This window comes from Xenopus laevis, chromosome 8L (genome assembly GCF_017654675.1).
Source record: "Xenopus laevis strain J_2021 chromosome 8L, Xenopus_laevis_v10.1, whole genome shotgun sequence".
Classification (NCBI taxonomy): Eukaryota; Metazoa; Chordata; class Amphibia; order Anura; family Pipidae; genus Xenopus; species Xenopus laevis.
This window is the reverse complement of record NC_054385.1, coordinates 92,735,696-92,763,686: the sequence shown is the minus strand read 5'-3', so window position 1 is coordinate 92,763,686 and position 27,991 is coordinate 92,735,696. Positions and strand designations below refer to the sequence as shown.

At 40.8% G+C, this 27,991-nt stretch overlaps 1 protein-coding gene across 3 annotated transcripts; it reads right to left on the bottom strand.

Annotated features, from left to right (window-relative positions):
- Window positions 1–2: 2 nt before the first annotated feature.
- Window positions 3–27,967, bottom strand: gphb5.L (glycoprotein hormone beta 5 L homeolog). 3 transcript variants are annotated; one of them, XM_018230650.2, is made up of 5 exons: window positions 27,392–27,876; window positions 16,260–16,343; window positions 4,086–4,128; window positions 2,799–3,038; window positions 3–416 (listed from the first exon to the last, which is right to left on the bottom strand). In XM_018230650.2, the coding sequence occupies exons 4-5, from the start codon at window positions 3,000–3,002 to the stop codon at window positions 228–230; spliced, it is 393 nt and encodes a 130-aa protein (XP_018086139.1). In that variant the 5' UTR covers window positions 3,003–3,038; window positions 4,086–4,128; window positions 16,260–16,343; window positions 27,392–27,876; the 3' UTR covers window positions 3–227. The 3 variants fall into 3 exon arrangements, with proteins under 3 accessions (XP_018086139.1, XP_018086141.1, XP_041429033.1); XM_018230652.2 differs by lacking the exon at window positions 4,086–4,128 and having other exon boundaries at window positions 27,392–27,962; XM_041573099.1 differs by lacking the exons at window positions 4,086–4,128; window positions 16,260–16,343 and having other exon boundaries at window positions 27,392–27,967.
- Window positions 27,968–27,991: the final 24 nt, after the last annotated feature.

Sequence of the window (27,991 nt, the reverse complement as noted above, 5' to 3'; positions counted from 1 at the left end):
CATATTCATGATGATTTTATTATTATATGTAAATACATTGAGTCAGCAGACTAAACACATAACAACGATGAGACATGTTTGGTTGTTACAGTATAAACATTAGATATTTTTATAATATAACTTTGTGCAAATAGAGAATACAATTATTTCCGCTATCAGTTGTATATGGGGTTCCAGCACTGCTCCATCCAAAGCCACTAGAGAAAGCTGTTGTTAGAAGACACACCTTAAAATGTCTCACATTCTGTAGTAGAAGTGGAACAAATGTCACAGTCACATCTAATGGCAACTGGGTAGGTAAAGAATGGGTCAATGTCTGGGCTGCAGTTTGGCAGTTTTACAGTAACCAGTTTAGTTTCATTGTAAGTGCAGACTCTGTGGTGGGCTTCTATGTACGGAGGATCTAGGGATGGCTTCTGTTAGGGGGGAGAAAAAGAAGCAACACTGTCACAAAATATTTTTACATTTAGGGGAGATAACTTTCGTTAACTGTCTTACTGAATATAGCAAAAGTAATCATTACCAACCACCTCTTCTTAAAGGGGACCCGTCACCCAAAAAAATGTTTCCAAATCCTATTTTATCATGTTAGTCAAGCAAAAATGAACTTTAATTACACTATTTTAATGATTTGAATCTTGTTTCCTTCAGTCTGGGATTCATAATTATAGCAAGCAGGCAGCAGCCATTTTGTGGACACTGTTATTAAGACAAGCCTTGTATCATCTCAGAATCTTGTTTGTGCACCAGAATGGGGGACCTGATGTCCATCCCCATGCCCTGGCTACACAATTAAATGGTGAAGAGAACGGGGGAATGTGGGGAGAGCAGTGACATCTGGTAAGTGCTCGCCTCTATGCCAAAGGCAATATTTGATTGGATTCTTAAATGAGTTTACAACAACTATGAATGCTTTCATGTTTGATTTGAAAAGGACTTTTATTATACAGGTGTTTATGTCTGGGTGACAGGTCCACTTTTAGGGTAGGGGCACACTGGGCGATTCAGAGAGATTTAGTCGCCTGCCGACTAATCGCCTCGTCTTTGCGGCGACAATCTCCCCGAACGACTTACCTCTGTCTTGCGCCGGCATGGCACACACGTCGCTTCGTATTCTGAAGTCGCCCGAAGTCGCCTCACAAGGAAAGCGCCGCATGTGCCGTGCCGCAGGTGATTTTTCATTATAGCCGGCGCAAGACAGAGATAAGGCGTTCGGGGAGATTGTCGCCGCAAAGAAGAGGCGATTAGTTGCCAGGCGACTAAATCTCCCCGAATCGCCCAATGTGTCCCTACCCTAAAGCAGGACTAAAGGTCGACATAAAAATGAATGTACACACGTTACACCAAATATGTTGGGCTTCTGTACCAACCAAAGGCCAACACTGGCTCCATGATTAATAATGTTCTTGTATCATAACTGTTATAGGGCTGCTGAAGCTCTCTGCTGGTTCAGTATATAAAATGTACCATTTCCAGGCCATCATTTTTACGCTTTAGTTCTCCCTTAAATAATTACAACAAAATATTTGTTTCTTATTCACATAAAGGTAAATATCTAACCTCTAAAAATATCTTACATATAAATATCTAACCTCCCTTATCTGGATACTTGATATTCAGAAAGCTCCACATTTTTGGAAGGCCGTCTTCCATAGAGTCCAGTTTAAAGGGGTGGTTTACCTTTTAGTATATTATAGAATGGTCAATTTTAAGCAACTTTTCAATTGATCTTCATTAATTGTTAATTATTGTATTATTATTTATAGTTCTTCAATGATTTGCCTTCTTCTTCTGATTCTTTCCAGTTTTCAAAGGGGGGTCAATGACCCCACATAAAAACAAATGCTCTGTAAGGCTACAAATGTATTGTTATTGCTACTTTTTATTAATCCTTTTTCTATTCAGGCCCTCTCCTATTTATATTCCAGTCTCTTATTCAAATCACTACATGGTTGCTATGGAAATTTGTACCCTAGCAACCAGATGAAATTGCAAACTGGAGAGCTGCTGAATAAAAAGCTAAATAACTCAAAAACCACAAATAATAAAAAATGAAAACCAATTGCAAATTGTCTTATATCACTCGCTGCATCTTACTAATAATTAACTCAAAGGTGAACAACCCTTTTAAGCAAATAATTCAAGTTTTTAAAAATGATTTCCTAAGCATTCTGGATAATTGATCCTATGCATATAGTAGTATAACTCCAATTCTATGGGCATCACAGTTAAAGTAAATGCAGCATACACAAAATTAATTGATATGTAGGCGAAGGCTAGTCAAATTAAAATTTTTAATTAAAATTTTTAAAATTACTTTATTTTTTATCTGAGTTTATATTAGCAATTAAATGAGTTGCTTGCCTTTAAATGAACTTTTAGTATGATGTAGAGAGTAATATTCAGTGTGAGTTATTTAGCTTTTTATTCAGCAGCTCTCAAGTTAGCAATTTCAGCAATCTGGTTGCTAGGATGCAAATTCCCCTAGCAACCATGTAGTGATTTGAATAGGAGACTGGAATATATATTGGAGAGGCCTGAATAGAAAGATGAGTAATCAGTGGCCCCCATCTGAGACCTGGAAATAGTCAGAAGAAGAAGGTAAATAATTCAAAAACTATAAAGAAAAACAAACATGAAGACCAACTGAAAAGTTGCTTAGAATTAGCAATTCTGTAACATACTAAAAGGTAACAAAAAGGTGAACCTGCCCACCCCTTTAAAATCTAATATAATAGAGATGCAGTTTGCTCATTCGACACTTTTCGAAAAATGATAAAAACTTAAAAAGATCTCACCTCCCAGGTCTCACAGCGCCCCCAGCAGGCATCAGTAGTCACACGCAGACCTCTGCAGCCAGGTTTCTTTGCTAAGAATGTGAATTCCCTCACAGCACATCCAATGAACGTTCTCAGACTTATATTGGATCCTGCAGCGGTGCTGAGACACAGGGCTAAAACCAGAAGCTGCAGGACAGGGAACATCACCCTCTTCTTGTTCATTCTTCTCAAACACAACAGTTCCACTCACTTCTATTGCTGTAAAATAAGCATAAGAGGATTCCTTTGGTGTTTATTGTTTGGTTTGGCAGCAGGTTCTCTGCATTTATGGCTACCACTTCAATAAAATCATTGCCACCCAGCACAGAGATGTATTACTTCTATTAATGCCCCTATAGGATAATAGCACCAACATTTAGGGGCAGATTTATTAAGGTTCGAATTAAAAATTCGAATTCGAATTTTCGTTTTTTTTTTTTTTTGGTCAAAACTCTCAAATTCTAATTGTGAATTATACAAACTCGATTCGAGTTTTAATTCGGATTCCTAGATTTATCATACTGTGTCCCTTTAAGAACTCGAATTTAACTATTCGCCACCGATAACCTGCCGAGTTCATGTATAAGTCAATGGGAGACCAATTTAGTAGCATGTTGACATCTTTGTAGCCTTTCTGACATTGGAGAAAAAACTCGAATTGATTTTTGTTGAATTCGATTCAAATTCTTTTCAAGTTTTTGAGACGATAAAATTTGTGCAAGTTTTATATATTCGATTTTTTATTAAATAAACCCAGAATCAAATTTGACCTTTGATAAATGTGCCTCCCAATATAAACATCGTTGTCTGCCAACAATGCTACATATTTTATGGAAAATTCATTTTGTGTCCAAAAAAGGGTTGTACTGCTGCAGACAGCAAGACATCTATGGGTGCTTATAATGATTTCTCTGCAATATCCTATCAGTGCAGTTTTGGAGATTGCTAATAAGTTAAATCCATTAAAATAAAACCTTCCATCACACTCAAAAACAAAGAAACTTCCCAGTTTGGTAAATGTTGTTTTTTTTTTATTTACCTACCTTTATATTTGGTTTTCTGAGTCAGGCAGCTGCCTTATTCCTTAATATTTTAATCTTTAATATGTTCACTCATTTTATTCCACTAATTGCAATGTAGTTCTAGTTATATACCAAAAATCTAATAATCTGCACACAAGTCCCATGGCCCCAGTGCAATTCCTTGTAGTAATGCTGATGTTGAGGAAACAGAGATTTATTTATTCTTTTTTTGTTCTTATTTTACCTCTTGCTCTTTGTAATGCCTTTGCCGTTTATTGAGCCTGCTTCTATCATAAAGAGAACAGAATAGGAAGTTAAAACCAGTTACATCTCTAGCTTTATATTTGCATTGCAAAAATTCTTTAATGATCACATTTATCAGACAGTCAGCAATCTTGGGTAAATATCAGATTTTTTTTATAAAACAAGAAACAGTTTGTTAGCATTGAGCTGAACTAATGCTATTAACAGATAAATAAATACAATAAGCAGCACTACAAGCTAAAATTCCCATTAAACAGGAAAATGAAAAATGAGATCCGCACTGCATTATCCAAAGTTAAAAACAAAAGCGTGTTTCACTGTAGCACTGTATGTGTTTAGTTTTATAATAAATTCTTGTCTTTACATTTGCATAAGGAATGCAGATCTCATTTTTGTTCTCCCGGTAGAAGCAGAGCAGCGACGGTGAGTGATTGGCAAGTCTTCTACATTTTTTAAACACCCAGGGGCAAATTTACTTAAGGTCGAATATCGAGGGTTAATTAACCCTCGATATTCGACTGTCGAAGTTAAATCCTTCGACTTCGAATATTGAAGTTGAAGGATTTAACGCTATCGAACGATCGGACGAAAAATCGAGTTGTTCGATTCGAAGGATTTTAATCCATCGATCAAACGATTTTTCTTCGACCTAAAAAAGCTACCAAAGCCTATGGGGACCTTCCCCATAGGCTAACATTGACTTCGGTAGCTTTTAGGTGGTGAACTAGGGGGGCGAAGTTTTTTCTTAAAGAGACAGTACTTCGACTATTGAATGGTCGAATAGTCGAACGATTTTTAGTTCGAAACGTTCGATTCGAAGTCAAGTCAAAGGTCGAAGTAGCCCATTCAATGGTCGAAGTAGCCAAAAAAAACAATAGAAATTCGAAGTTTTTTTCCTCTATTCGTTCACTCGAGCTAAGTAAATGGGCCCCCAGTGTAATACACAGTGTTTATATATAACCAGACTCTCCTATTCAGGGGTTTAAAGGGGGTTGTTCACCATCCAAACCTCCTTTTAAGTTCAGTTGTTTTCAGATTGTTGACCAGAAATAATGACATGTTAAACTTCAATATTATAAAAAAGGTCACAAATGGAAAATAGATAATAAGCGAAGAAGTCTTTTTCTGGGTGAGCTTTCTAAAAACAACAGGACTGAAAAAAGTAGTGAAAGTGTACATCCCTTTTAGGCCCCTCAGCTTTCCGAAGTTGCCTCGAAGTTTCCTCGTGAGGCAAATTTGGGCGACTTCAGAAAATGAAGCGTTCCGAGTGCCATCCAGCCGCTGGTTTCGATTCTAGCCGACGGAAAGGCATTTAGGGCAGATTAGTCACTAGGGATGTAGCGAACGTCGGAAAAAAAGTTCGCGAACATATTCGCGAACTTGCGCAAAAATGCGAGCGGTTCGCGAACGGTTCGCGAACCCCATAGACTTCAATGGGAAGGCGAACTTTAACATCTAGAAAAGACATTTCTGGCCAGAAAAATGATTTTAAAGTTGTTTAAAGGGTGCAACGACCTGGACAGTGGCATGCCAGAGGGGGATCAAGGGCAAAAATGTATCTGAAAAATCTGCCTGTGTGTGCTTGGAAGAGATAGTGTAGGGGGAGAGCTGTTAGTGATTTCAGGGACAGATGATAGTAAGCTTGCTGGCTAGTAATCTGCTTGATACTGCTCTGTATTGGAGGGACAGAAGTCTGCAGGGATTTGAGGGACATTTTAGCTTAGGTAGCTTTGCTGGCTAGTAATCTACTGTTCTCTTTAAACAACTGCCATACGTTGACCTTGTAGGCATTGTTTGCCCAGTTTTTTTGGACGCAGCCACTGAAGCACAGTTGCCAGAAAAAATATGCCATATAAATGCTGAAAATAGTAATTTTTCGCCATACGTTGACCTTGTAGACATTGTTTGCCCAGTTTTTTTGGACGCAGCCACTGAAGCACAGTTGCCAGAAAAATTATGCCATATAAATGCTGAAAATATAAATTTTTTTGGTTGCAGCCACTGAAGCACAGAGGCCAGAAAAATTATGCCATATAAATGCAGAAAATATGCATTTTTTTGGTCGCAGCCACTGAAGCACAGTTGCCAGAATAATTATGCCATATAAATGCTGAAAATATAAATTTTTTTGGTTGCAGCCACTGAAGCACAGAGGCCAGAAAAATTATGCCATATAAATGCAGAAAATATGCATTTTTTTGGTCGCAGCCACTGAAGCACAGTTGCCAGAAAAAATATGCCATATAAATGCTGAAAATAGTCATTTTTTGCCATATACGTTGAGTCAACGTATGGCAAAAAATTACTATTTTCAGCATTTATATGGCATATTTTTTCTGGCCTCTGTGCTTCAGTGGCTGCGGCCAAAAAAACTGGGCAAACAATGCCTACAAGGTCAACGTCGTTGACCTTGTAGGCATTGTTTGCCCAGTTTTTTTGGCCGCAGCCACTGAAGCACAGAGGCCAGAAAAAATATGCCATATAAATGCTGAAAATAGTAATTTTTTTGGTCGCAGCCACTGAAGCACAGTTGCCAGAAAAATTATGCCATATAAATGCTGAAAATATAAATTTTTTTGGTTGCAGCCACTGAAGCACAGAGGCCAGAAAAATTATGCCATATAAATGCTGAAAATATAAATTTTTTTGGTTGCAGCCACTGAAGCACAGAGGCCAGAAAAATTATGCCATATAAATGCAGAAAATATGCATTTTTTTGGTCGCAGCCACTGAAGCACAGTTGCCAGAAAAATTATGCCATATAAATGCAGAAAATATGCATTTTTTTGGACGCAGCCACTGAAGCACAGTTGCCAGAAAAAATATGCCATATAAATGCTGAAAATAGTCATTTTTTGCCATACGTTGACCTTGTAGACATTGTTTGCCCAGTTTTTTTGGTTGCAGCCACTGAAGCACAGAGGCCAGAAAAAATTAAACCAGTAGGGTTTGCACCCTAGTTTGTAACGGTGGCGGAGGGAGGAGGAGGACGCTAAAGGACAGCTGTGTGTGGAGTCATGAGGCTTGAAGAGAAGGACAGCTGCATAGAAGTCAGAACAAGTCTTCCGGCGTGCAGTAACCCTCCGAGATCCACCCCTCATTCATTTTAATAAAGGTCAGGTAATCGACACTTTTGTGACCTAGGCGAGTTCTCTTCTCAGTTACAATCCCTCCTGCTGCACTGAAGGTCCTTTCTGAGAGCACACTTGAGGCTGGGCAAGACAAGAGGTTCATGGCAAATTGTGACAGCTCTGGCCACAGATCAAGCCTGCGCACCCAGTAGTCCAGGGGTTCATCGCTCCTCAGAGTGTCGATATCTGCAGTTAATGCCAGGTAGTCCGCTACCTGCCGGTCGAGGCGTTCTTTGAGGGTGGATCCAGAAGGGTTGTGGCGCTGCCTTGGACAGAAAAACATTTGCATGTCTGACGTTACAGACTGGCCAAAGGGCTTTGTCCTTGCAGGTGTGCTCGTGGCAGGATTACTGGCACCTCTGCCCCTGGAATGTTGATGAGTTCCTGAAGTGACATCACCCTTAAAAGCATTGTACAACATGTTTTGCAGGCTGGTTTGTAAATGCCGCATCTTTTCGGACTTGTGGTATGTTGGTAACATTTCTGACACTTTATGCTTGTACCGAGGGTCTAGTAGCGTTGCGACCCAGTACAGGTCCTTCTCCTTAAGCCTCTTGATACGGGGGTCCTTCAACAGGCATGACAGCATGAAAGACCCCATTCTCACAAGGTTGGATGCAGAGCTATCCATCTCCGCTTCCTCATTATCAAGGACTGCATCATCCACGGTCTCCTCCCCCCAGCCACGTACAAGACCAGGGGTCCCCAAAAGGTCACCACTAGCCCCCTGGGAAGCCTGCTCCTGTTGGTCCTCCTCCTCCTCCTCCACAAAGCCACCTTCCTCCTCTGACTCCACTTCTGGCACCTCTCCCTGCGTTGCAGCAGGTGCCTGGGTTCGTTCTGGTGATTCCGACCAGAAATCGTGCGCTTCCAGCTCCTCGTCACGCTGGTCTACAGCCTCATCTGTCACTCGTCGCACGGCACGCTCCAGGAAGAAAGCGAAGGGTATTAGGTCGCTGATGGTGCCTTCGGTGCGACTGACCATATTTGTCACCTCTTCAAAAGGTCGCATGAGCCTGCAGGCATCGCGCATAAGCACCCAGTAACGGGGGAAAAAAATCCCCAGCTGTGCAGATCCAGTCCTACCACCCAGTTCAAAAAGGTACTCGTTGACGGCCCTTTGTTGTTGCAGCAGACGTTCCAACATAAGGAGCGTTGAATTCCAGCGAGTCTGGCTGTCAGAAATCAAACGCCTGACTGGCATGTTGTAGCGCTGCTGAATGTCAGCAAGGCGTGCCATGGCTGTGTAGGAACGTCTGAAATGGGCCGACACCTTTCTGGACTGGGTGAGAACGTCCTGGAATCCTGGGTACTTGGAGACAAAACGTTGGACTATTAAATTTAACACATGTGCCATGCAGGGCACATGTGTTAAATTGCCTAGTCTCAACGCTGCCAACAGATTGCTTCCATTGTCCACACACCACTTTTCCGATCTGCAGTTGGTGTGGGGTCAGCCACCGATCGGCCTGTGACTGCAGAGATGACAGGAGTACAGATCCGGTATGGTTTTTGCTTTCCAGGCACGTCATCCCCAAGACAGCGTGACAACGGCGTACCTGGCACGTCGAATAGCCTAGGGGGAGCTGGGGGTGCACAGGTGTGGAGGAGGAGAAGGAGGACCCAGCAGCAGAGTAAGAAGAAGAAGAAGACGAGGTAGAGAGCGATGGAGGAGTAGAGGTGGTGGCAGAACCGCGTGCAATCCGTGGCGGTGACACCAACTCCACTGTTGTTGTTGAGCTACCCATTCCCTGCTTCCCAGCCATTACCAAGTTCACCCAGTGGGCAGTGTAGGTGACATACCTGCCCTGACCATGCTTGGAGGACCATGCGTCAGTAGTCATATGGACCTTTGGCCCAACACTAAGTGACAGAGATGCGGTAACTTGGCTCTGCACATGTTGGTACAGGTGTGGTATTCCCTTTTTAGAAAAAAAATTGCGGCTGGGTACCTTCCACTGCGGTGTCCCAATTGCTACAAATTTGCGGAAGGCCTCAGAGTCCACCAGCTGGTATGGTAAAAGCTGGCGGGCTAAGAGTGCAGACAAGCCAGCTGTCAGACGCCGGGCAAGGGGGTGACAGTCAGACATTGGCTTCTTACGCTCAAACATGGCCTTCACAGAAACTTGGCTGGTGGCAGATGACTGGGAATGGGAACAGGTGGTCAAGGTGGAAGGCGGAGTGGAGGGTGGTTCAGACGGGTCAAGGAGAGCAGAGGTAGAGCAGTAAGATGCTGGACCAGAAGGAGTGTGGCTTTTAGTTTGCCTGTTGCCTTTGAGGTGTTGCTCCCAAAGTGCTTTGTGCTTGCCGCTCATGTGCCTTCGCATAGAAGTTGTACCTATGTGGCTGTTGGGCTTACCAAGGCTCAGTTTCTGACTGCACTCATTGCAAATTACAATGCTTTTGTCAGAGGCACACACATTAAAAAAATCCCACACTGCTGACTTTTTGGAAGTGTGCGATCTGGCGGTAACAGTAGAAGTTGGCGGAGTTGGCGGTATTGGCGGCAATGGCGGGTGCGTTGGCCGGCTGAACACAGGTGCCGATACATGTTGTTGCCCTGCTGATCCCTGCGGGCTGTCCTCCCTGCTTCTTCTAAGTCTTATTCTCCTACTGCCTCTCTGACTCTCCGTCTCTCCATCTGAACTACCCTCCTCTTGCTCTCTTCTACTAGGCACCCACAAAACATCAATCTCCTCATCATCATTCTCCTCAGATGCATCAATTTCTTCTGACACATCACAGAAGGAAGCAGCAGCGGGGACCTCCTCCTCATCACTCATTATGTCCATCTCTATCGTGTTCTCTGCCAGAATTAAATCTGGTGTAAGGTCCTCATCTCCTTCATCTTCTTCTGGCAATAATGGTTGCGCATTACTCAGTTCAAGAAACTCATTGGAAAATAACTCCTCTGACCCCAGTGAAGAAGGGGCACCGGTGGTGGAGGAAGTGTTACGTGGGGTGGCCATAGCAGTGGAGGATGAGGAGGATGTTGTGGTAAAGTTAGAAACGGTAGAGGATGGGGTGTGCTGTGTAAGCCAGTCAACTACCTCTTCAGCATTTTGGGAGTTCAGGGTCATTGGCTTTTTAAAACTGGGAAATTTGCTAGGGCCACAGGATTGCATAGCAGCACGGCCCCTAGCACGGCCTCTGCGTGGCGGCCTGCCTTTGCCTGGCATTATTTTTAAAAAAACAACAACAACAACAAAAACTCAGTTGGTTTTTCTGGAAACGATAATACACACAGCTAGATGGCGGGTTGAAGAAAACACTGTGCAAATAATGCCTACAAAGTCAACGTATACACTACTACAGCGGTGGATACGGATTACGTAAAATATATGAATGCTGCTTGAAAAAAAGTAACTCAAGTGGTTTTTCTAGAGACGATAATATTATCAATATTTAGACAAAATGTGAACAAGGTCACACAGCTCGATGGCGGGTTGAAGAAAACAGTGTGCAAATAATGCCTACAAGGTCAACGTATACACTACTACAGCGGTGGATACGGATTACGTAAAATATATGAATGCTGCTTGAAAAAAAGTAACTCAAGTGGTTTTTCTAGAGACGATAATATTATCAATATTTAGACAAAATGTGAACAAGCTCACACAGCTCGATGGCGGGTTGAAGAAAACAGTGTGTAAATAATGCCTACAAGGTCAACGTATACACTACTACAGCGGTGGATACGGATTACGTAAAATATATGAATGCTGCTTGAAAAAAAGTAACTCAAGTGGTTTTTCTAGAGACGATAATATTATCAATATTTAGACAAAATGTGAACAAGCTCACACAGCTCGATGGCGGGTTGAAGAAAACACTGTGCAAATAATGCCTACAAGGTCAACGTATACACTACTACAGCGGTGGATACGGATTACGTAAAATATATGAATGCTGCTTGAAAAAAAGTAACTCAAGTGGTTTTTCTAGAGACGATAATATTATCAATATTTAGACAAAATGTGAACAAGCTCACACAGCTCGATGGCGGGTTGAAGAAAACAGTGTGCAAATAATGCCTACAAGGTCAACGTATACACTACTACAGCGGTGGATACGGATTACGTAAAATATATGAATGCTGCTTGAAAAAAAGTAACTCAAGTGGTTTTTCTAGAGACGATAATATTATCAATATTTAGACAAAATGTGAACAAGCTCACACAGCTCGATGGCGGGTTGAAGAAAACAGTGTGCAAATAATGCCTACAAGGTCAACGTATACACTACTACAGCGGTGGATACGGATTACGTAAAATATATGAATGCTGCTTGAAAAAAAGTAACTCAAGTGGTTTTTCTAGAGACGATAATATTATCAATATTTAGACAAAATGTGAACAAGCTCACACAGCTCGATGGCGGGTTGAAGAAAACAGTGTGCAAATAATGCCTACAAGGTCAACGTATACACTACTACAGCGGTGGATACGGATTACGTAAAATATATGAATGCTGCTTGAAAAAAAGTAACTCAAGTGGTTTTTCTAGAGACGATAATATTATCAATATTTAGACAAAATGTGAACAAGCTCACACAGCTCGATGGCGGGTTGAAGAAAACACTGTGCAAATAATGCCTACAAGGCCAACGTATACACTACTACAGCGGTGGATACGGATTACGTAAAATATATGAATGCTGCTTGAAAAAAGTGACTCCGGTGTTTTTTCTGGAGACGGTAATATTATGGATATTTAGACAGAATGGGAACAAGGTCACACAGCTCGATGGCGGGTTGAAGAAAACAGTGTGCAAATAATGCCTACAAGGCCAACGTATACACTACTACAGCGGTGGATACGGATTACGTAAAATATATGAATGCTGCTTGAAAAAAGTGACTCCGGTGTTTTTTCTGGAGACGGTAATATTATGGATATTTAGACAGAATGGGAACAAGGTCACACAGCTCGATGGCGGGTTGAAGAAAACAGTGTGCAAATAATGCCTACAAGGCCAACGTATACACTACTACAGCGGTGGATACGGATTACGTAAAATATATGAATGCTGCTTGAAAAAAGTGACTCCGGTGTTTTTTCTGGAGACGGTAATATTATGGATATTTAGACAGAATGGGAACAAGGTCACACAGCTCGATGGCGGGTTGAAGAAAACAGTGTGCAAATAATGCCTACAAGGCCAACGTATACACTACTACAGCGGTGGATACGGATTACGTAAAATATATTATGGCTGCTTGAAAAAAGTGACTCCGGTGTTTTTTCTGGAGACGGTAATATTATGGATATTTAGACAGAATGTGAACAAGGTCACACAGCTCGATGGCGGGTTGAAGAAAACAGTGTGCAAATAATGCCTACAGGGCAAATAATGCCTAAAAGGTCAACTTATACACTACTACAGCGGTAGTAAAATAAAAAAAGTAAAATAAAAAAAAATGAATATTAAAAAAAAAAATTAAAGTTGGTGCTGCTGAACTACTAGGAGCAGCAGATTAGCACACCAGTCCCACTCCCCAACACTGCTAGACTAATAGCACTGGGCTCTTATAGTAGTAGTAGTAGTAGTAGTAGTAAAACAACAAAAAAATAAATAAAAGCAGTCCTTACAAGGACTACTGTTATTGCAGCAGTCAGCAGATGAGATCAGAAGCAGGACAGCTGCCCACTGCAGCTACATACAGAGCACTGCAGTAGAAGGTAGATTACTAGCCAGCAAAGCTACCTAAGCTTAAATGTCCCTCAAACCCCTGCAGACTTCTGTCCCTCCAATAACAGAGCAGTATCAAAACGATTACTAGCCAGCAAACTTTCAACTGTCCCTGAAATCACTAACAGGCAGCAGCTCTCTCCCTACACTATCTCTTCAGCACACACAGGCAGAGTGAAAAAACGCTGCAGGGCTTCGGTTTTTATAGGGAAGGGGAGTGGTCCAGGGGAGAGCTTCCTGATTGGCTGCCATGTACCTGCTGGTCTGGGGTGAGAGGGCAAAAAAAAGCGCCAACAATGGCGAACCCAAAATGGCGAACGTCGCGCGACGTTCGCGAACTTCCGGCGAGCGCGAACACCCGATGTTCGCGCGAACACCCGATGTTCGCGCGAACAAGTTCGCCGGCGAACAGTTCGCGACATCTCTATTAGTCACCTCGCTGGGCGACAAATCCCCCTGAGTAGCCACGTCTGCCACCACCCTTAAGGTAGCTGCTACTAAATAGCTCTGTTCTGATAACAGTGCAGTGAGAAATGTAGGTTTCCATTCCATGATCTACAATCAATAATTCACTGAATAGTAGTTAAATAAACATTGCATTCTGGAAAGAACTAGTTGGACCATCTGTTTCCCTATAAAGTGCGTTAGGGCTTGTTAAAACAGCCTATTTCTCAGTCCAGTTTTGCTGAATGGCTTAGGGCTCTTACAGACGAACGTTTGAAGCTGCGCTCCCCTGCGTTCTGTTTTTATGCGTTCAGCCGCAGGGGAGCACAGAAGTAGACGCATTCAGTTTTTTTCAATGGGGCTGTACTCACACAGGAAAAATGCAGCATGTTGCGTCTCAACCTGCGTTCGGCGCCTACATGCGCCTGTGTGAGTACAGCCCCATTGGAAAAAACTGAATGCGTCTACTCCTGCGCTCCCCTGCGGCTGAACGCATAAAAACGGAACGCAGGGGAGCGCAGCTTCAAACGTTCGTCTGTAAGAGCCCTAAAAATTGCTGATTTATACTCTATTAATTTTTATCTGCAAGCTGATAACAGGGGGAACAAAGGAGTCTGTTGCTTTTGTACCTTTTCTCAATTCATTGTGATGTAAAGGAAACTGAAAGTTCTGCGATGTTTCCAGTATATCATGAGATTGCCCATATATATGAAGATGTGTTATTTTATACACACGCACAGAAAAACAGCACTCTTGTACATCACAATTCAGTGTTTTTTTTTAGTCACTTTCCACAGCTGTGCCTCTAATGTTTCAGTCGTTTATGAAGAAGTCATTGGTACCTCCTTTAACGTATGATCACAAGTTTTCACCTACCCCCTCTCAACCTGGACCCATCTTAAATCCATACCCTGTACAGTTAAGAAGCAATTTTTTTTTCCAAATACTTGTTACTGAGCTTTTAACATAAACATTAAAGTATACGGCAGAATATTTTGACTAAACGAACCAATATAAAACAGCAGTGTATTACAGCAAAATATAGAAGGTTGAAAAAGTATTTAATTATCTCTCTTTCCACTTGCAACCAAAAAGCTGAATTCAGGGAAGTACAGTAGCGGAAAGTTAAGGGAATAGTCAAGAAATAGCAAAATAGAGAATATTAGTGAATTAGTGAATTAGGTGCAATTAAGAAGTCAATTAAGTTTAATTCACACCTGGGTAATTACAGTAAACATACATTATTTGATTAACATTCTGTCCACATCTTATAAGTTATCTAGGTAAACAGACCAACTATCAATTACTTTCTTCCTTTAATTAAATCTAATTGCTACCTATAAGCAGGAGATTCTTCTTGAATACCGGTACATAACAAAGATAAAAAGTTAAGGCTGCAGCCATTACCAAATACAAGGTCCCCATAGGCTTCCTATAAAATTTCCCGATCGAAGAAATATCCTTCGATCGATGGATTAAAATCCTTCGAATCGTTCGTTTCGAAGGATTTAATCGTTCGATCTAACGATTATTCCTTCGATCGGTCGATCGTAGGAATAGCACGAAATCCTTAGACTTCGAAGTCGAAGGATTTTACTTCGACGGTCGAATATCAAGGGTTAATTATCCTTCGATATTCAACCCTAGGTAAATGTGCCCCCAAATGTATTATATGTAAAGTACATTCATTCTTTAACAACCTTATTTACAACCTTAATCATCTTGATTTGCTTCCATAGGACTGTATCAGGCCCTAAAACCATTTATTGTTTTGTTGCATTTCTCATAATTTAACTTCATATTATTTTTATATACCTCTCCTGAAAATACTAGCATTTTGTGAATATTCAATTTGATCTTAACAATAATTTATATTTTTAATCAAAAAATGAAATCACGGGGAATATTTAAATGTAACCACTTACTAAGATAAACAAATATCCGGCATACGTATGTGTAAGTCGCATCCTTTACCCGTTGAAACACTCAACAGCATCTTATTATAGAATACTGGAATTTGCACTGCATTAAATAGACCAAAGTGTGTATATTATATATACAGATATGGGATCCGTTATCCGGAAGCCTGTAATCCAGAAAGTTCCAAATTACGGAGAGTCTCCCATAGACTCCGTTATAATAAATGAATCCAAATTTGTAAAAATGATTTCCTTTTTCTCGGAAAAAATAAAACAGTAGCTTGTACTTGATCCAAACTAAGATATAATGAATCCTTATTAGAAGCAAAACCAGCCTATTGGCTTAATTTAATGTTGACATAATTTTCTAGTAGACTTAGGGGGTTATTCATCAAAGTCCAAATTTATCTCAATATTTTCTGAAAAAAACTCCGACCAAATACGCACAGGTTTTTTGGGCTTATTTATTAATACACTTTCCTGAAAATTTTGTTTGCAGGAAAAAAATCACAATTTTTTCGGATCTTTCAACCGAAAACTCCGAATTTTGCCAGAAAACTTCGGTGTATTGTCAAAAAAACAGCGCACGCCAAAAAATCATTGGGACTTCTCCCATTGAATTATATGCAACCTCGACAGGTCTGAGATGCCGGATTTTCAGATTCTGACTTTTCCATTCTCAGGGTTTAATAAATTCTGAAAAATTTGTGATTTTTTTAAAAATCTGATTTTATAAAAATGATCACAAATTATTCGTGATTTTTGGATTTAGTAAATAACCCCCTTAAGGTATGAAGATCCCAATTACAAAAAGATCCGTTATTTGGAAACCCCCAGGTCCCAAGCATTCTGGATAACGTATCCCTTACCTGTATATCTAACAGAAAGAACTTCACTTATCTAATATATGTATAAAAATTGACATCCCCAAAATATTGAAATATGTTACCAAATAAAGACATACAGACCTTTAATCCAGTCTCCGTATCTTCCTTGTTCTGTCTCTGCAGAAACTCTTCACTTACTGTTGTTTTATATAGGTGCAGGGGGTCCTGTCAATCAAATCATACAAAGGCAGATCCTTACATGAACTACTGAGAACATCAAAGATTGCACACACACAGGGAAAGGCTCCTGTCTAAACCCATTAACAATATTAAGGGCATCCGTTCTTAACAACACATAGGAAACAAAGCATGCTAACATCAGGATCGAATGGTGACATAATTGCAGGGGAAAGAGTGATGGTGAGGGATTTAACTTAACCCTCCTGTGAATAAATGAAAGGGATCACAATGGATCGGATCGTACAAGTACATTGTCAGGGTGGGCACGGCAAGGTAAGATTATGAATAAAATAATTTTGGGGCAAAAATATGTTAGTTAACTGAAGGCAGGTTTGTCTTAATTTGTTGCAAATACCCATTTACTCATATTAAGTAGAACTGGCTGCAGGTCGTGCTACACTTACCTATCTGATACGTTCCCTCCCATACTTACTGAGCATCATTAATCCTACCCAGAGCTGCAGCTGCGCAAGGAGTATGAAGATCTCCCAACACCTACAGTCTAGGGTCTAAAATCGCCGTCCACAGACTTTTTTTTTTTACCAGTGAGCCACATTTAAATATAAAAAAGTTGGGGAGCAACACAAACATGAAAAAAGTTCCTAAGGGGTGCAGTTTGGCTGTACACGTTGTCATTTTGCCTCCAAGCCAGAAATCCAAAAATAAGCACCTGCTTTGAGGCCACTGAGAGCAACATCCAAATTATTTTTCAGGCCCCTCAAATATCTAGAGGTTGACTCGTTTTACCAATATTTATTAAATTTGTATATGACTCATGTGGCCTCTATACCTGCTGGGCCTCCCTGCAGCTGCAAAGTCTGCTTCCTCTTTAGTTACGTCCCTGGTTGGTGAGCAGTTTGTTGCTCGCCTTGAGCCACTGGTTGGGGATCAATGATCTAGATCAGTGGACCCAACCAGTGGCTTGTGAGCAACATGTTGCTCTCCAACCCCTTGGATGTTGCTCCCAGTGCCTTCAAAAACAGGTGTTTATTTTTGAATTCCAGGCTTGGAGGCAAGTTTTGGTTGCATAAAAATCACGTGTACTGCCAAAAAGAGCCTTCTGTAGGCTGCCAGTCCTCATAAGGGCACCAAATGGCCAACTACAAAACTTATTTGGCACCCCCAGGAACATTATTCATTCTTGTGTTGCTCCTGAACTCCTTGTACATCTGCATGTTGGGGACCATTGATCTAGAACAGTGGTCCCCAACCAGTAGCTCGTGAGCAACATGTTGCTCTCCAACCCCTTGGATGTTGCTCTCAGTGACCTTAAAGCAGGTGCTTATTTTTGAATTCCTGGCTTGGAAGCTAGTTTTGGTTGTATAAAAACCAGATGTACTGCCAAACAGACCCTCCTGTAGGCTGTCAGTCCACATAGGGGCTACCAATAGCCAATCACAGCCCTTATTTGGCACCACCCAGGAACATTTTTGTGCTTGTGTTGCTCCCCAACTCTTTTTAAATCTGAATGTTGCTCACGGGTGAAAAAGGTTGGGGACCCCTGATCTAGAATAATTAAAGGAACTGTCTGTTTTCTTTAGCAAACTGGGCTGGGGAAAACTTGCTCATGTTACTACACGACCACCAAAATATTTTTTTTTTACTTTGTTTTTAGTAGCTTGAACAAAGTAGTTACCATAGTAAACAGACAGTTCCTTCTATAATTCACTAGACAGGTCACAACTAATTACTAATAAGCTGCCATTAGCTAAAGCGACTCTAGTTAAGGGATTTAAAATTAAGCCTTGCAGACAAAATATAAACTGCTTTATTAGAATGAAAGATTTAACTTGTATTTAGAAATGTCACTAAGAGCTGCTACTGTATATGACTTGCAGTGGCAATATAAAATGAAATAATTTCCACAGATGCCAATGAAACTGAGTCCACAAGCCCAATAAGTTAGATGAGAATGCTTTATTGGTTTGAAACTCAACTCTGTGAACTCTAAATACAGTCTTTTCAAAATTCCAGACTTCTAAAGTGCCATATTATTCTGAGTACAAGTAATCGTGTAATATGAGTAGAGGACAGTATATACAGAGTATAACGTGAGCACAGTGTGATTTATAATTTGAGCCCAGGGCAGTGTATAATAGGAGCCCAGGGCAGTGTACAATAGGAGCACAGGGCAGTTTATAATTAGAGCCCAAGGCAGTGTATAATATGAGCTCAGGCCAGTGTATAATATGCGACCAGGGCAGTGTATAATAGGAGCCCAGGGCAGTGTATAATAGGAGCCCAGGGCAGTGTATAATAGGAGCCCAGGGCAGTGTATAATATGCGACCAGGGCAGTGTATAATAGGAGCCCAGGGCAGTGTATAATATGCGACCAGGGCAGTGTATAATAGGAGCCCAGGGCAGTGTATAACAGGAGACCAGGCCAGTGTATAATATGCGACCAGGGCAGTGTATAATAGGAGCCCAGGGCAGTGTATAATATGAGCCCAGGGCAGTGTATAATAGGAGACCAGGGCAGTGTATTATAGGAGCCCAGGGCAGTGTATTATAGGAGCCCAGGGCAGTGTATAATAGGAGCCCAGGGCTGTGTATAATAGGAGACCAGGGCAGTGTATAATATGCGACTAGGGCAGTGTATAATAGGAGCCCAGGGCAGTGTATAATATGCGACCAGGGCAGTGTATAATAGGAGCACAGGGCAGTGTATAATAGGAGCCCAGGGCAGTGTATAACAGGAGACCAGGCCAGTGTATAATAGGAGCCCAGGGCAGTTTATAATAGGAGCCCAGGGCAGTGTATAATAGGAGCCCAGGGCAGTGTATAATAGGAGCCCAGGGCAGTGTATAATAGGAGACCAGGGCAGTGTATAATATGCGACCAGGGCAGTGTATAATAGCAGCCCAGGGCAGTGTATAATAGGAGCCCAGGACAGTGTATAATAGGAGCCCAGGGCAGTGTATAATAGGAGCCCAGGGCAGTGTATAATAGGAGCACAGGGCAGTGTATAATAGGAGCCCAGGGCAGTGTATAATAGGAGCCCAGGGCAGTGTATAATATGCGACCAGGGCAGTGTATAATAGCAGCCCAGGGCAGTGTATAATAGGAGCCCAGGGCAGTGTATAATAGGAGCCCAGGGCAGTGTATAATAGGAGCACAGGGCAGTATATAATAGGAGACCAGGGCAGTGTATAATAGGAGAACAGGGAAGTTTATAAGTTTAGAAGCACAGAACTTGAAGTGATCTATAAGAATACAGTATAATGTGATCAAATAATTCTTATCATCCCTGTAATAAAATAGCTGCTGTAGACTCTTTGTTCATCCAGGGATCTGCTGCTGCATTAACATAATTTCTGTTGCACTGCTGATTAAATCAACTTGGAAGGAAGCATCCGTTTTGGAATATAAACTCCACAGGCTTCACAATAAACTGTTTAAGCGAAAACAATTTTGAATTATTACAGTTGACTGTGATGGATTCTTAAGTAAAGCTTATTAAAAGCCTGACTGTTAATGAGTGATTCAGATTAATCCCATCATCCTTTAGGCACAATGCTTGTGGTGGAACCTTGATTTCACAGTTTTCTGTATCTACAGTTTATAATGTTGCCTATTCTTTGTGCCCAGTTCCCTGGAAACCCCATTATATGCCTATGTTATGTGCTAGAGCAAGCTCGCGAGCAACATGTTGCTCACCGACCCCATGGATGTTGCTCCCAGTGGCCTCAAAGCAGGTGCTTATTTTTGAATTCCCAGCTTCAAGGCAAGTTTTGGTTGCATAGAAACCAGGTGTTCTGCCAAATAGAGCCTCCTGTAGGCTACCAGTCCATGAAGGGACTACCAAACAGCCAACAATAACCCTTAATTGACATCCCCATGGAATTTTTCATGCTTGTGTTGCTCTCCAACTCTTTTTTACATTCAAATGTGGCTCACGAGTAAAAAAAGGTTGGGGACCCCTGTGCTAGAGAGTTTACAGAATGGTATGTTCTACATTGCCTTGGTGACTGGAGAGTTAATCATAGAATTACAAAGGGAACGATTGGTAAGGCTGTCACTAATCCCGAATACTTTATTTGTTTTAAACTACAAATTAAGGGGGTTATTTATTAAAATCCGAATGTTAAAATCTAGAATTTTTATAGTGAAAAAAAACTCAAATTTTTTGAGAGTCATTATACAGACCTGTTGAAGTCCTGTATAAGTCAATGGGAGAGGCTATGATCTTAATTTGAAGTTTTCGTGGTCTGCGATGGGTTTAGCCTGAAAATCCAACTTTTTCTGTGGTTTCGGGCTAAGGCTTGAAAAATTCGGGGGGAAAAAGCCCAAAAATATTCAAAAAATTTTGGTAAAATCCTGAAAAAAATCGAAAGATTCAGGTTTTCGCTCAATTTTGAGTTTTTTCAAATCTGACATGGCAGTTTGGTAATGATTTTTTTTTTTTAAATAAAATATGATATGAGAAATTCAGATTTTAGCAAATAACCCCCTAAATGTCTCCAGTTTGAGCATAGAATTTCCATATAGAAGAAAATAAAATAAAAGGTGCAAGAAAATGTGCATAGAATGGAGGAGAGGTTTTTTTTTTTAGGAATAATGGTGATCCAATACCAATCTCACTATGGCGCCACGTGATTTAAAAATATTACAGATCTGATTTGGAATTGTTTATAGGATGTTTATGAATTTACAAGACACCTCCTCAAAATTGCTTCCTTTTATAAAAATAGCAACACATCATATAAACAAATATCATGAACAGGAAAAAAATATATATTTACGAACATTTTTTTCTTTTTACAATGATGTGAAAAAAAGACTATCTTTTCTGAGAAAATTTCAAAAAATAACTGAACAAAAAATATGCCTAAAAGGGGGTTTAGTTCTCTTATAAGGATACTAGAATGAGAGAGGAGCTTTCTCTCCCCTTACCTTTTTTCCCTACATTCTTTTCTCCCCACACCCCCATTTGAAATGGATCATTGAGAACAATGGTTTATATCTTTTTATATGGAAATCCATTGTGTATTCTGAAAAAGGTTAATAAAACTATAGTTAATAAAAGTCTCTAGGTTTGCTCTGTAGCATAAAAGTGCGTTTTAATATTTTACTTTCCAAAAATGTAAAAAAAAAATGTTTTTGTTTTGGAAAATAGAAGCGCTCAGTTAATACCTTGTGGGGACAGGATCCATGTTTCAGTATCTGGATGCCGTGATCATGATGTTGTATTTAAGCATTAAACAGTCCCTGTTTTAGATCTGATCATCCTGTTTGATCTTTTCATCTCTCAAAATAACCCAGAAAAAAAGATACTTTTGTGCAAGTAATTGTTTTGTTTAATAGATCTTGAAAACTCTCTTTTCTCATTCCAAGGTTTAATAGCAGCACTCTTGACTTTATCCCACAGCACATCCCAAGGAGTTAGTTTAACAAGGATTTCCTAAATGTAAGTGGCTCCATGAATGGTCTTCAAAAGAAAAATGTGAGTGCGGCTTTCCATGGCTTAGCTGTACATTATGTTTTCCCTGGCAAATAATCCAAACAAATGTACTCTTTAAATGAGCTGTGCTCTCTCTTTCTATAGTGATTAACTCTTTGTAATCATGGAGATATATTTGTCTAGGAATACAGCATATGTCAGATATCAGATGTTTTATCCAGAAACTGGCTATGTAGAAAGATTCATAAATCATGAGCAATGTCCCACATACAGATATGGGACCCGTTATCCAGAATGCTCGGGATCTGGCGTTTTCCTAATAAGGGATCTTTCTGTAATTTGCATCTCCATACCGTAAGTCTACTAAAATAAGCAATTAAAACATTAATTAAACCAAATAGGATTGTTTTGCATCCAATAATCATGTCTGGGATCAAGCACAAAGTACTGTTTTATTAATACAGAGAAAACGGAAATTAGGAAAGCACCGAATCTACTATTTTGGATTTGGCCAACCCCCCAAATCCTTTGTGAAAGATTCGGCCGAATACTGAACCGAATCCGAACCCTAATTTGCCTATGCAAAACAGCGAGGGGGAGGGGAAAAGATAGCCGCGCATGAAGTGCTTCCTTGTTTTGTGACGAAAAGTAACTTGATTTTAAGGATTTGGATTCGGTGGAGCCAGGCATGAGGATTCGGCCGATTCCGAATCCTGCTGAAAATGGCCGAATCCTGTCCGAATACCGAACCGTATCCTGGATTCGGTGCATAAGGTGATTATAGGCAGGGGCTCCTAATAGGACTATTAGAATAGAAGACCATTCACAGAATGTTCTATAACCACATGGTAAATGCAGCACTAACACAGAGCCTAACACATAAAGGACAAAAAAACATAAACAAAACCATCAAACTTTCTGTTATGGTCATTGTGTACAAACATAGCACATGCAGTTAAACACATTAACCCTTTAAGTGCCAGCAGAATTTCCCATTTAATTTGCACTAAGTGCCAGCAGTTTTTTCCAACATTTTGTGCTCTCTCACTTTAGGGGCATTTCCTGGGGGGAATTATAGTTTATCTAAGAAAATGATACATTGTTTACTATTTTAGGAGAACTTGAGCTTTCCAAACCTGTGTTTTTGTGTATTTCCACTTCTGGAGCAAGATTTACATAGTATATTAGGTTGAAAAAAGACACACGTCCATCAAGTTCAACCTTTTTTTTTTTATTAACAATTTGTCAAGTGATTTAACACATTTCTCAAACAGAAGTATAAAGAAAAGACGAAGGAGAGCAGGGAGAAGAGGAGAGGGAGGAGAGAGAGACCTGGGGAAAAGTCACTGGCATACCGGTTCACTGCCGGCAAAGGCTCAATACACTGGACTGCGGACATGCTCGTATTTTAAAAAACAAAAAAAGCAATAAAAGGGATATAACTGCAGTGCAAGAATGACTTAAACAGTCCATGAAGCTATTCTTTCATATAGTTGTATGCGTTCCACTTCCATCCGTACTTCCTCAGCAGTTGCAATGAGGCACTTTTCCAGCTCCTAGCCAGCAGGCTTCTACTGGCCAACAATATTTGGATGGTTTGTCTTTTAGATGGTTTATCCATTCGAATCGCAAACAAGCTAAGTAGGGCCATTTCCGGCAAAAGCTTATGGGAAATACCTGTGGTGTCCGTTATTATTTGGTTAACCATAAACCAGTAATTTTGCGCAATCGGGCACGCCCACCAAATGTGCAGCATAGTCCCAACATCCATCTGGCATCTCCAGCACACATTTGGGACTTCGGGCAAGTTCAACCTTTTAACTTTTTTTTAACCTGCCTAACTGCTAGTTGATCCTGAGGAAGGCAAATAAAACCCCATCTGAAGCCTCCAATTTGCCTCAGAGGGGGAAAAAATCCTTCCTAACTCCAAAATGGCAATTTAGCTCTAAATACCAAAGAAAAATTAATAATTGCTATTTTTCATGATATAGGGATTTATACCAGAAAAATATTTTATGCACAAACATTTGACTGATTTGAAAAGCCTCATGTTTCTGAAAGGAAAGTTTCTATCTGCCACATAGTATAAGGTACAAAGAAAAGACATCCTAAATATGAATGCCAAGGGTCCACTGAACAGTTTAATACCAATTGTCCATAGGGTTACCAAAATGAAGTTAGTGCATACTAATTGTTTCAGAGGTCATTTCCGCTACTGAAAATTCAACACATTTACTCCATGTATTTTTGGAAAGTACACATTTGGATGAATCCAAAATGAGTAACCATTTATTTCTACTCCAAACTACTGAGTCGCAATGCTTTCCCAAAACTGATGGTTTTGATGAAATACTGGAAAATCACCTCAAAGCTTGAACTTTCTAGTTTTTTGTCTTCAACATAACATTAATACAAAGAAAGAACATCCTAAATATGAATGCAGGGGTCCACTGAACAGTTTGATGACCATAGCGAATAGCATTACCAAAGTATCTGGCGCTTAGAAACCCAAAAATGAAGTTAGTGCATGCAAATTGTGCCAGAGGTCACTTAAAGGAGAAGGAAACCCCCAGGGCGCTAAACCCCTCCCCCCCTCCCCTGTGCTGCCCCCCCTCCCTCCTCCCCCCTGGCCTACCTGTCCCCCTGGGCAAATGCCCCAAACTTTTTACTCACCCCTCTGCGCAGGTCCTGTCCACGGAGTACGCAGTCGCCATCTTCTCCCACGCGCGTCTTCTTCCTGCTCTGATCGGCGTTTTCTGGCGCATGCGCAGTAGGAACAGGTACCGGTACGGCTCTACTGCGCATGCGCCGAATGTCACGAAGTTTTCCGATTTCACTTCGTGACATTCGGCGCATGCGCAGTAGAGCCGTACCGGTACCTGTTCCTACTGCGCATGCGCCAGAAAACGCCGATCAGAGCAGGAAGAAGACGCGCGTGGGAGAAGATGGCGACTGCGTACTCCGTGGACAGGACCTGCGCAGAGGGGTGAGTAAAAAGTTAGGGTCATTTGCCCAGGGGGACAGGTAGGCCAGGGGGGAGGAGGGAGGGGGGGCAGCACAGGGGAGGGGGGGAGGGGTTTAGCGCCCTGGGGGTTTCCTTCTCCTTTAAGCAACTGAAAAATGAACACATTTACTGCAATACATTGACCCCCAAAAACTATATATTTTTGTAAAGTACACATTCAGACAAATCCAAAATGGGTAACCATGTCTTTCTACTCCAAACGCTTTTCCAAAATAGGCAGTTTGATGAAATACCGGAAAATCGCCTCTAAGCTTCCACTTGCTAGCATTGTATCTCCCACATAGCATAAGGTACCAAGAAAAAACATCCTAAATATGAACACCAATGGTCCACTGAATAGTCTGATGCCAATTGTGCATAGGATTACCAAAGTATCTGGTGCTTGGGGACCCCAAAATGAAGTAAGTGCATACTCATTTCATATCATATATATTTTAAATACCTAAATCAGGGTTGTCCAACTGGCGGCCCGCGCGCCCCCCTTGTGTGGCCCTCCACATGAAAGTCTGCCTGCTGTGTCTGCTTACCATGTATAAGCTTTAATAGGCATCAGTACAGAGATAACTGGCCCCCGCATTGTTTAAATTATACTAATATATAACCATTATGTGCTAAGTCTAAATGCGTTAAATGAGCTTACCGCTGTGGGCCCGGGTGCACACGCCCCACACCTTCAGCAAGGGGAGCAGATACCAGGAAACTTGAAAAGAGGCTGGCACAAGCCTGGACCCACCTGCATTGCAAATTCAGACTGTAATCCTGTGTTTTGTTCACACCTGAGACCCAGACTAAAACTGCCCACATTGTTCATCTGTTCACACTTTATATACAAAATGCTAATGGAGCACCAGCACTGTGTCACTGTATGTAGTACATATTAGACTGGTCCTGATTCCTGTCTCCTGCTCTGTTCTGCCTTCCCTATGCTCCCTGTGTGTGACATAATCTTGGCCTGGCCTACTCTCCCCAGTGTGTGACATACTCTGCCTGTGTGTGCCCTGCTCTGCTTGTTGAATATAAGGCTGGTATTTGTTCTGGGGGTTTGTTAGCATTTGAAAATTATTGTTAGGAAGCCCTACGGTGTTTAATCATGTGCTGGGGGGGGGGGTGCTGTGTTATCCACAGGGGAGGAGGCATATGGGTAAGTCCTAATGGAACAGTTCAATGTAAAAATAAAAACCAAAAGACCAAATGATTGGTGCTCACTGCAGGGATATCATTTATCACTCATATGTAAAAAAAAAAGTTAAGTTATATTAAAGGAACAGTTCAGTATAAAAATAAAAACTGGGTAAATAGATAGGTTGCACAAAATAAAAAAATGTATCTTATATAGTTAGTTAGCCGCAAATGTAATGTATAAAGGCTGGAGTGAGCGGATATTTAACAAAATAGAACAGAACGCTACTTGCGACACAGAAGTGCAGCAGAAAGTACATTGTGTGGCAATTAAAGGGTTCAAACAACATAAGGGGTCACTAATGGCGGCTACCATAGCTGTGTCCCTTCAAATTTCCCTGCAGTCAGTTGCTGGTTAAACCCCAATCATTAAATGTACTTGCTCTCTTTGCATTTCTAGATACAGGTTTGGGATTCCTTGTCCGGAAACCCGTTATCCAGAAGGCTCCAAATTACAGGAATGCCATCTCCCATAGAATCCATTTTAAGCAAATAATTCTAACTTTTAAAGATGATTTTTTGTTCCTACAATAATAAAACAGTAGCAGTTACCTGATCCCAACTAAGACATAATCTTATAATACGATACTATCTTATTGGGTTTATTTAATGGTTAAATGACTCTTTAGTAGACAAGGTATGGAGATAAAAATTTAACGAAAGATCCCTTATCTGGAAAACCCCAGGTCCCACACCTGTAGTTGCACTCAGCATTGCTCAGTCCTTCCGGTTTACAGAATCAAGCAATGGTGCACATATGGACCCAATGAACCCTGGAGTTACCACCAACTCCAGGCAAAGTGGTAGCCCCAGGATACTTTCTTTTGTAGATAATAATTACAGCCAGATTATTTGCCAGGGACAGCTTCCTTCTCCTACGTAGGGTAAGCTAGTAACTTTGTTTCCTTTATTGTCAAGAAATAAAAAATAGCTAAAAAATTGTTACTTACTTGCTTATCACTTTGCTACTCCCTTCTAGATTAACTGGATACTATGTTTTTAACTTTTGTATATTTTGTAATACATTCATGTTTTAAGACTTTTGAATAACTGGTTTTTAATTAAGGATTTGAAATAATGTCTGTAATCATTTTTCTATTTTTTAGTGATTTTTTCTAATGAACTTTTGGATATCGATTAATTGGACACTTAACTATATAAAAAAAATTTTTTTGGGTGTTTAATATTTTCTTGCTATATTCTTTTTGGAAAGTTTTTTAGTTTTTTATTAATTCTTTTTCACTTGTGATGGTTAATTCATGATGTTAATTATTTGCACATGTATGTAATTGTTACGTCACTGACCTATGCTTTAAATTGCTTCGTGCATTCTGTTTCAGTATGCTTGATAAAGGGGTTGTCCCCGAAACGTTGCATGTCGCACCATTAAACTTTAAAGCAAGGGTTTTTCACCCTGCCAGCAATACCTGTGTGCCGGTGAATCTTTTCTTTGTACAGTTGCGGGGTTACCGAAGCCCCTTTTTTTCCGAGCACCAGGGTTAGTATATCCTCGAGAAGGCCTGGGTGTGCGTGGGCAGTTTTGATTTTTAGCCCCAGGATACTCCTCAACACCATAAGTCAATAGGAGCAGTGCACCTGTGTCTAATTGGGTCCATTGACTAATTGGCTGCAATCACGCCAGATACATCACCCCCTTGTGACTGCAACAAAGCTGGGATAAAAAACTGCTTTATGGGGGGGAAAATGGCCATTGCATTCAAAATTGAGCTTTGCTCAGTGAATCAGCGGACATAAATGACCCCTTAAATTTAGGGGAAAAAAAAACACACACACTTTGTTGTAAAAGGGGTAACTAATATGTGAATCAAAATTCTGGCCACAGGTACGGCTGTCTAATGATCCCACCCTCAGAGACTTGTTCGCTGCTGTGTCTGCTCATTACAAAAGAGGCTTTGAGAGGTTTTATTCTCTGAATTAAGCAACTTTTGACAGGTGGTTTTTAGGCAGTCTCTATCTGGAGGTTGCGGAGATGCATTTTATTACCAAGTTGTAAACTAAACTAAGCA

What these genes read in the sequence shown, in the direction of transcription:
- gphb5.L (XM_041573099.1), bottom strand. Translation starts at nt 3,002, where the DNA reads ATGAACAAGAAGAGGGTGATGTTCCCTGTCCTGCAGCTTCTGGTTTTA. An exon ending in GGCGCTGTGAGACCTGGGAG is followed by an intron (nt 417 to 2,798) that starts GTGAGATCTTTT and finishes CCCCCCTAACAG; the next exon opens with AAGCCATCCCTAGATCCTCC.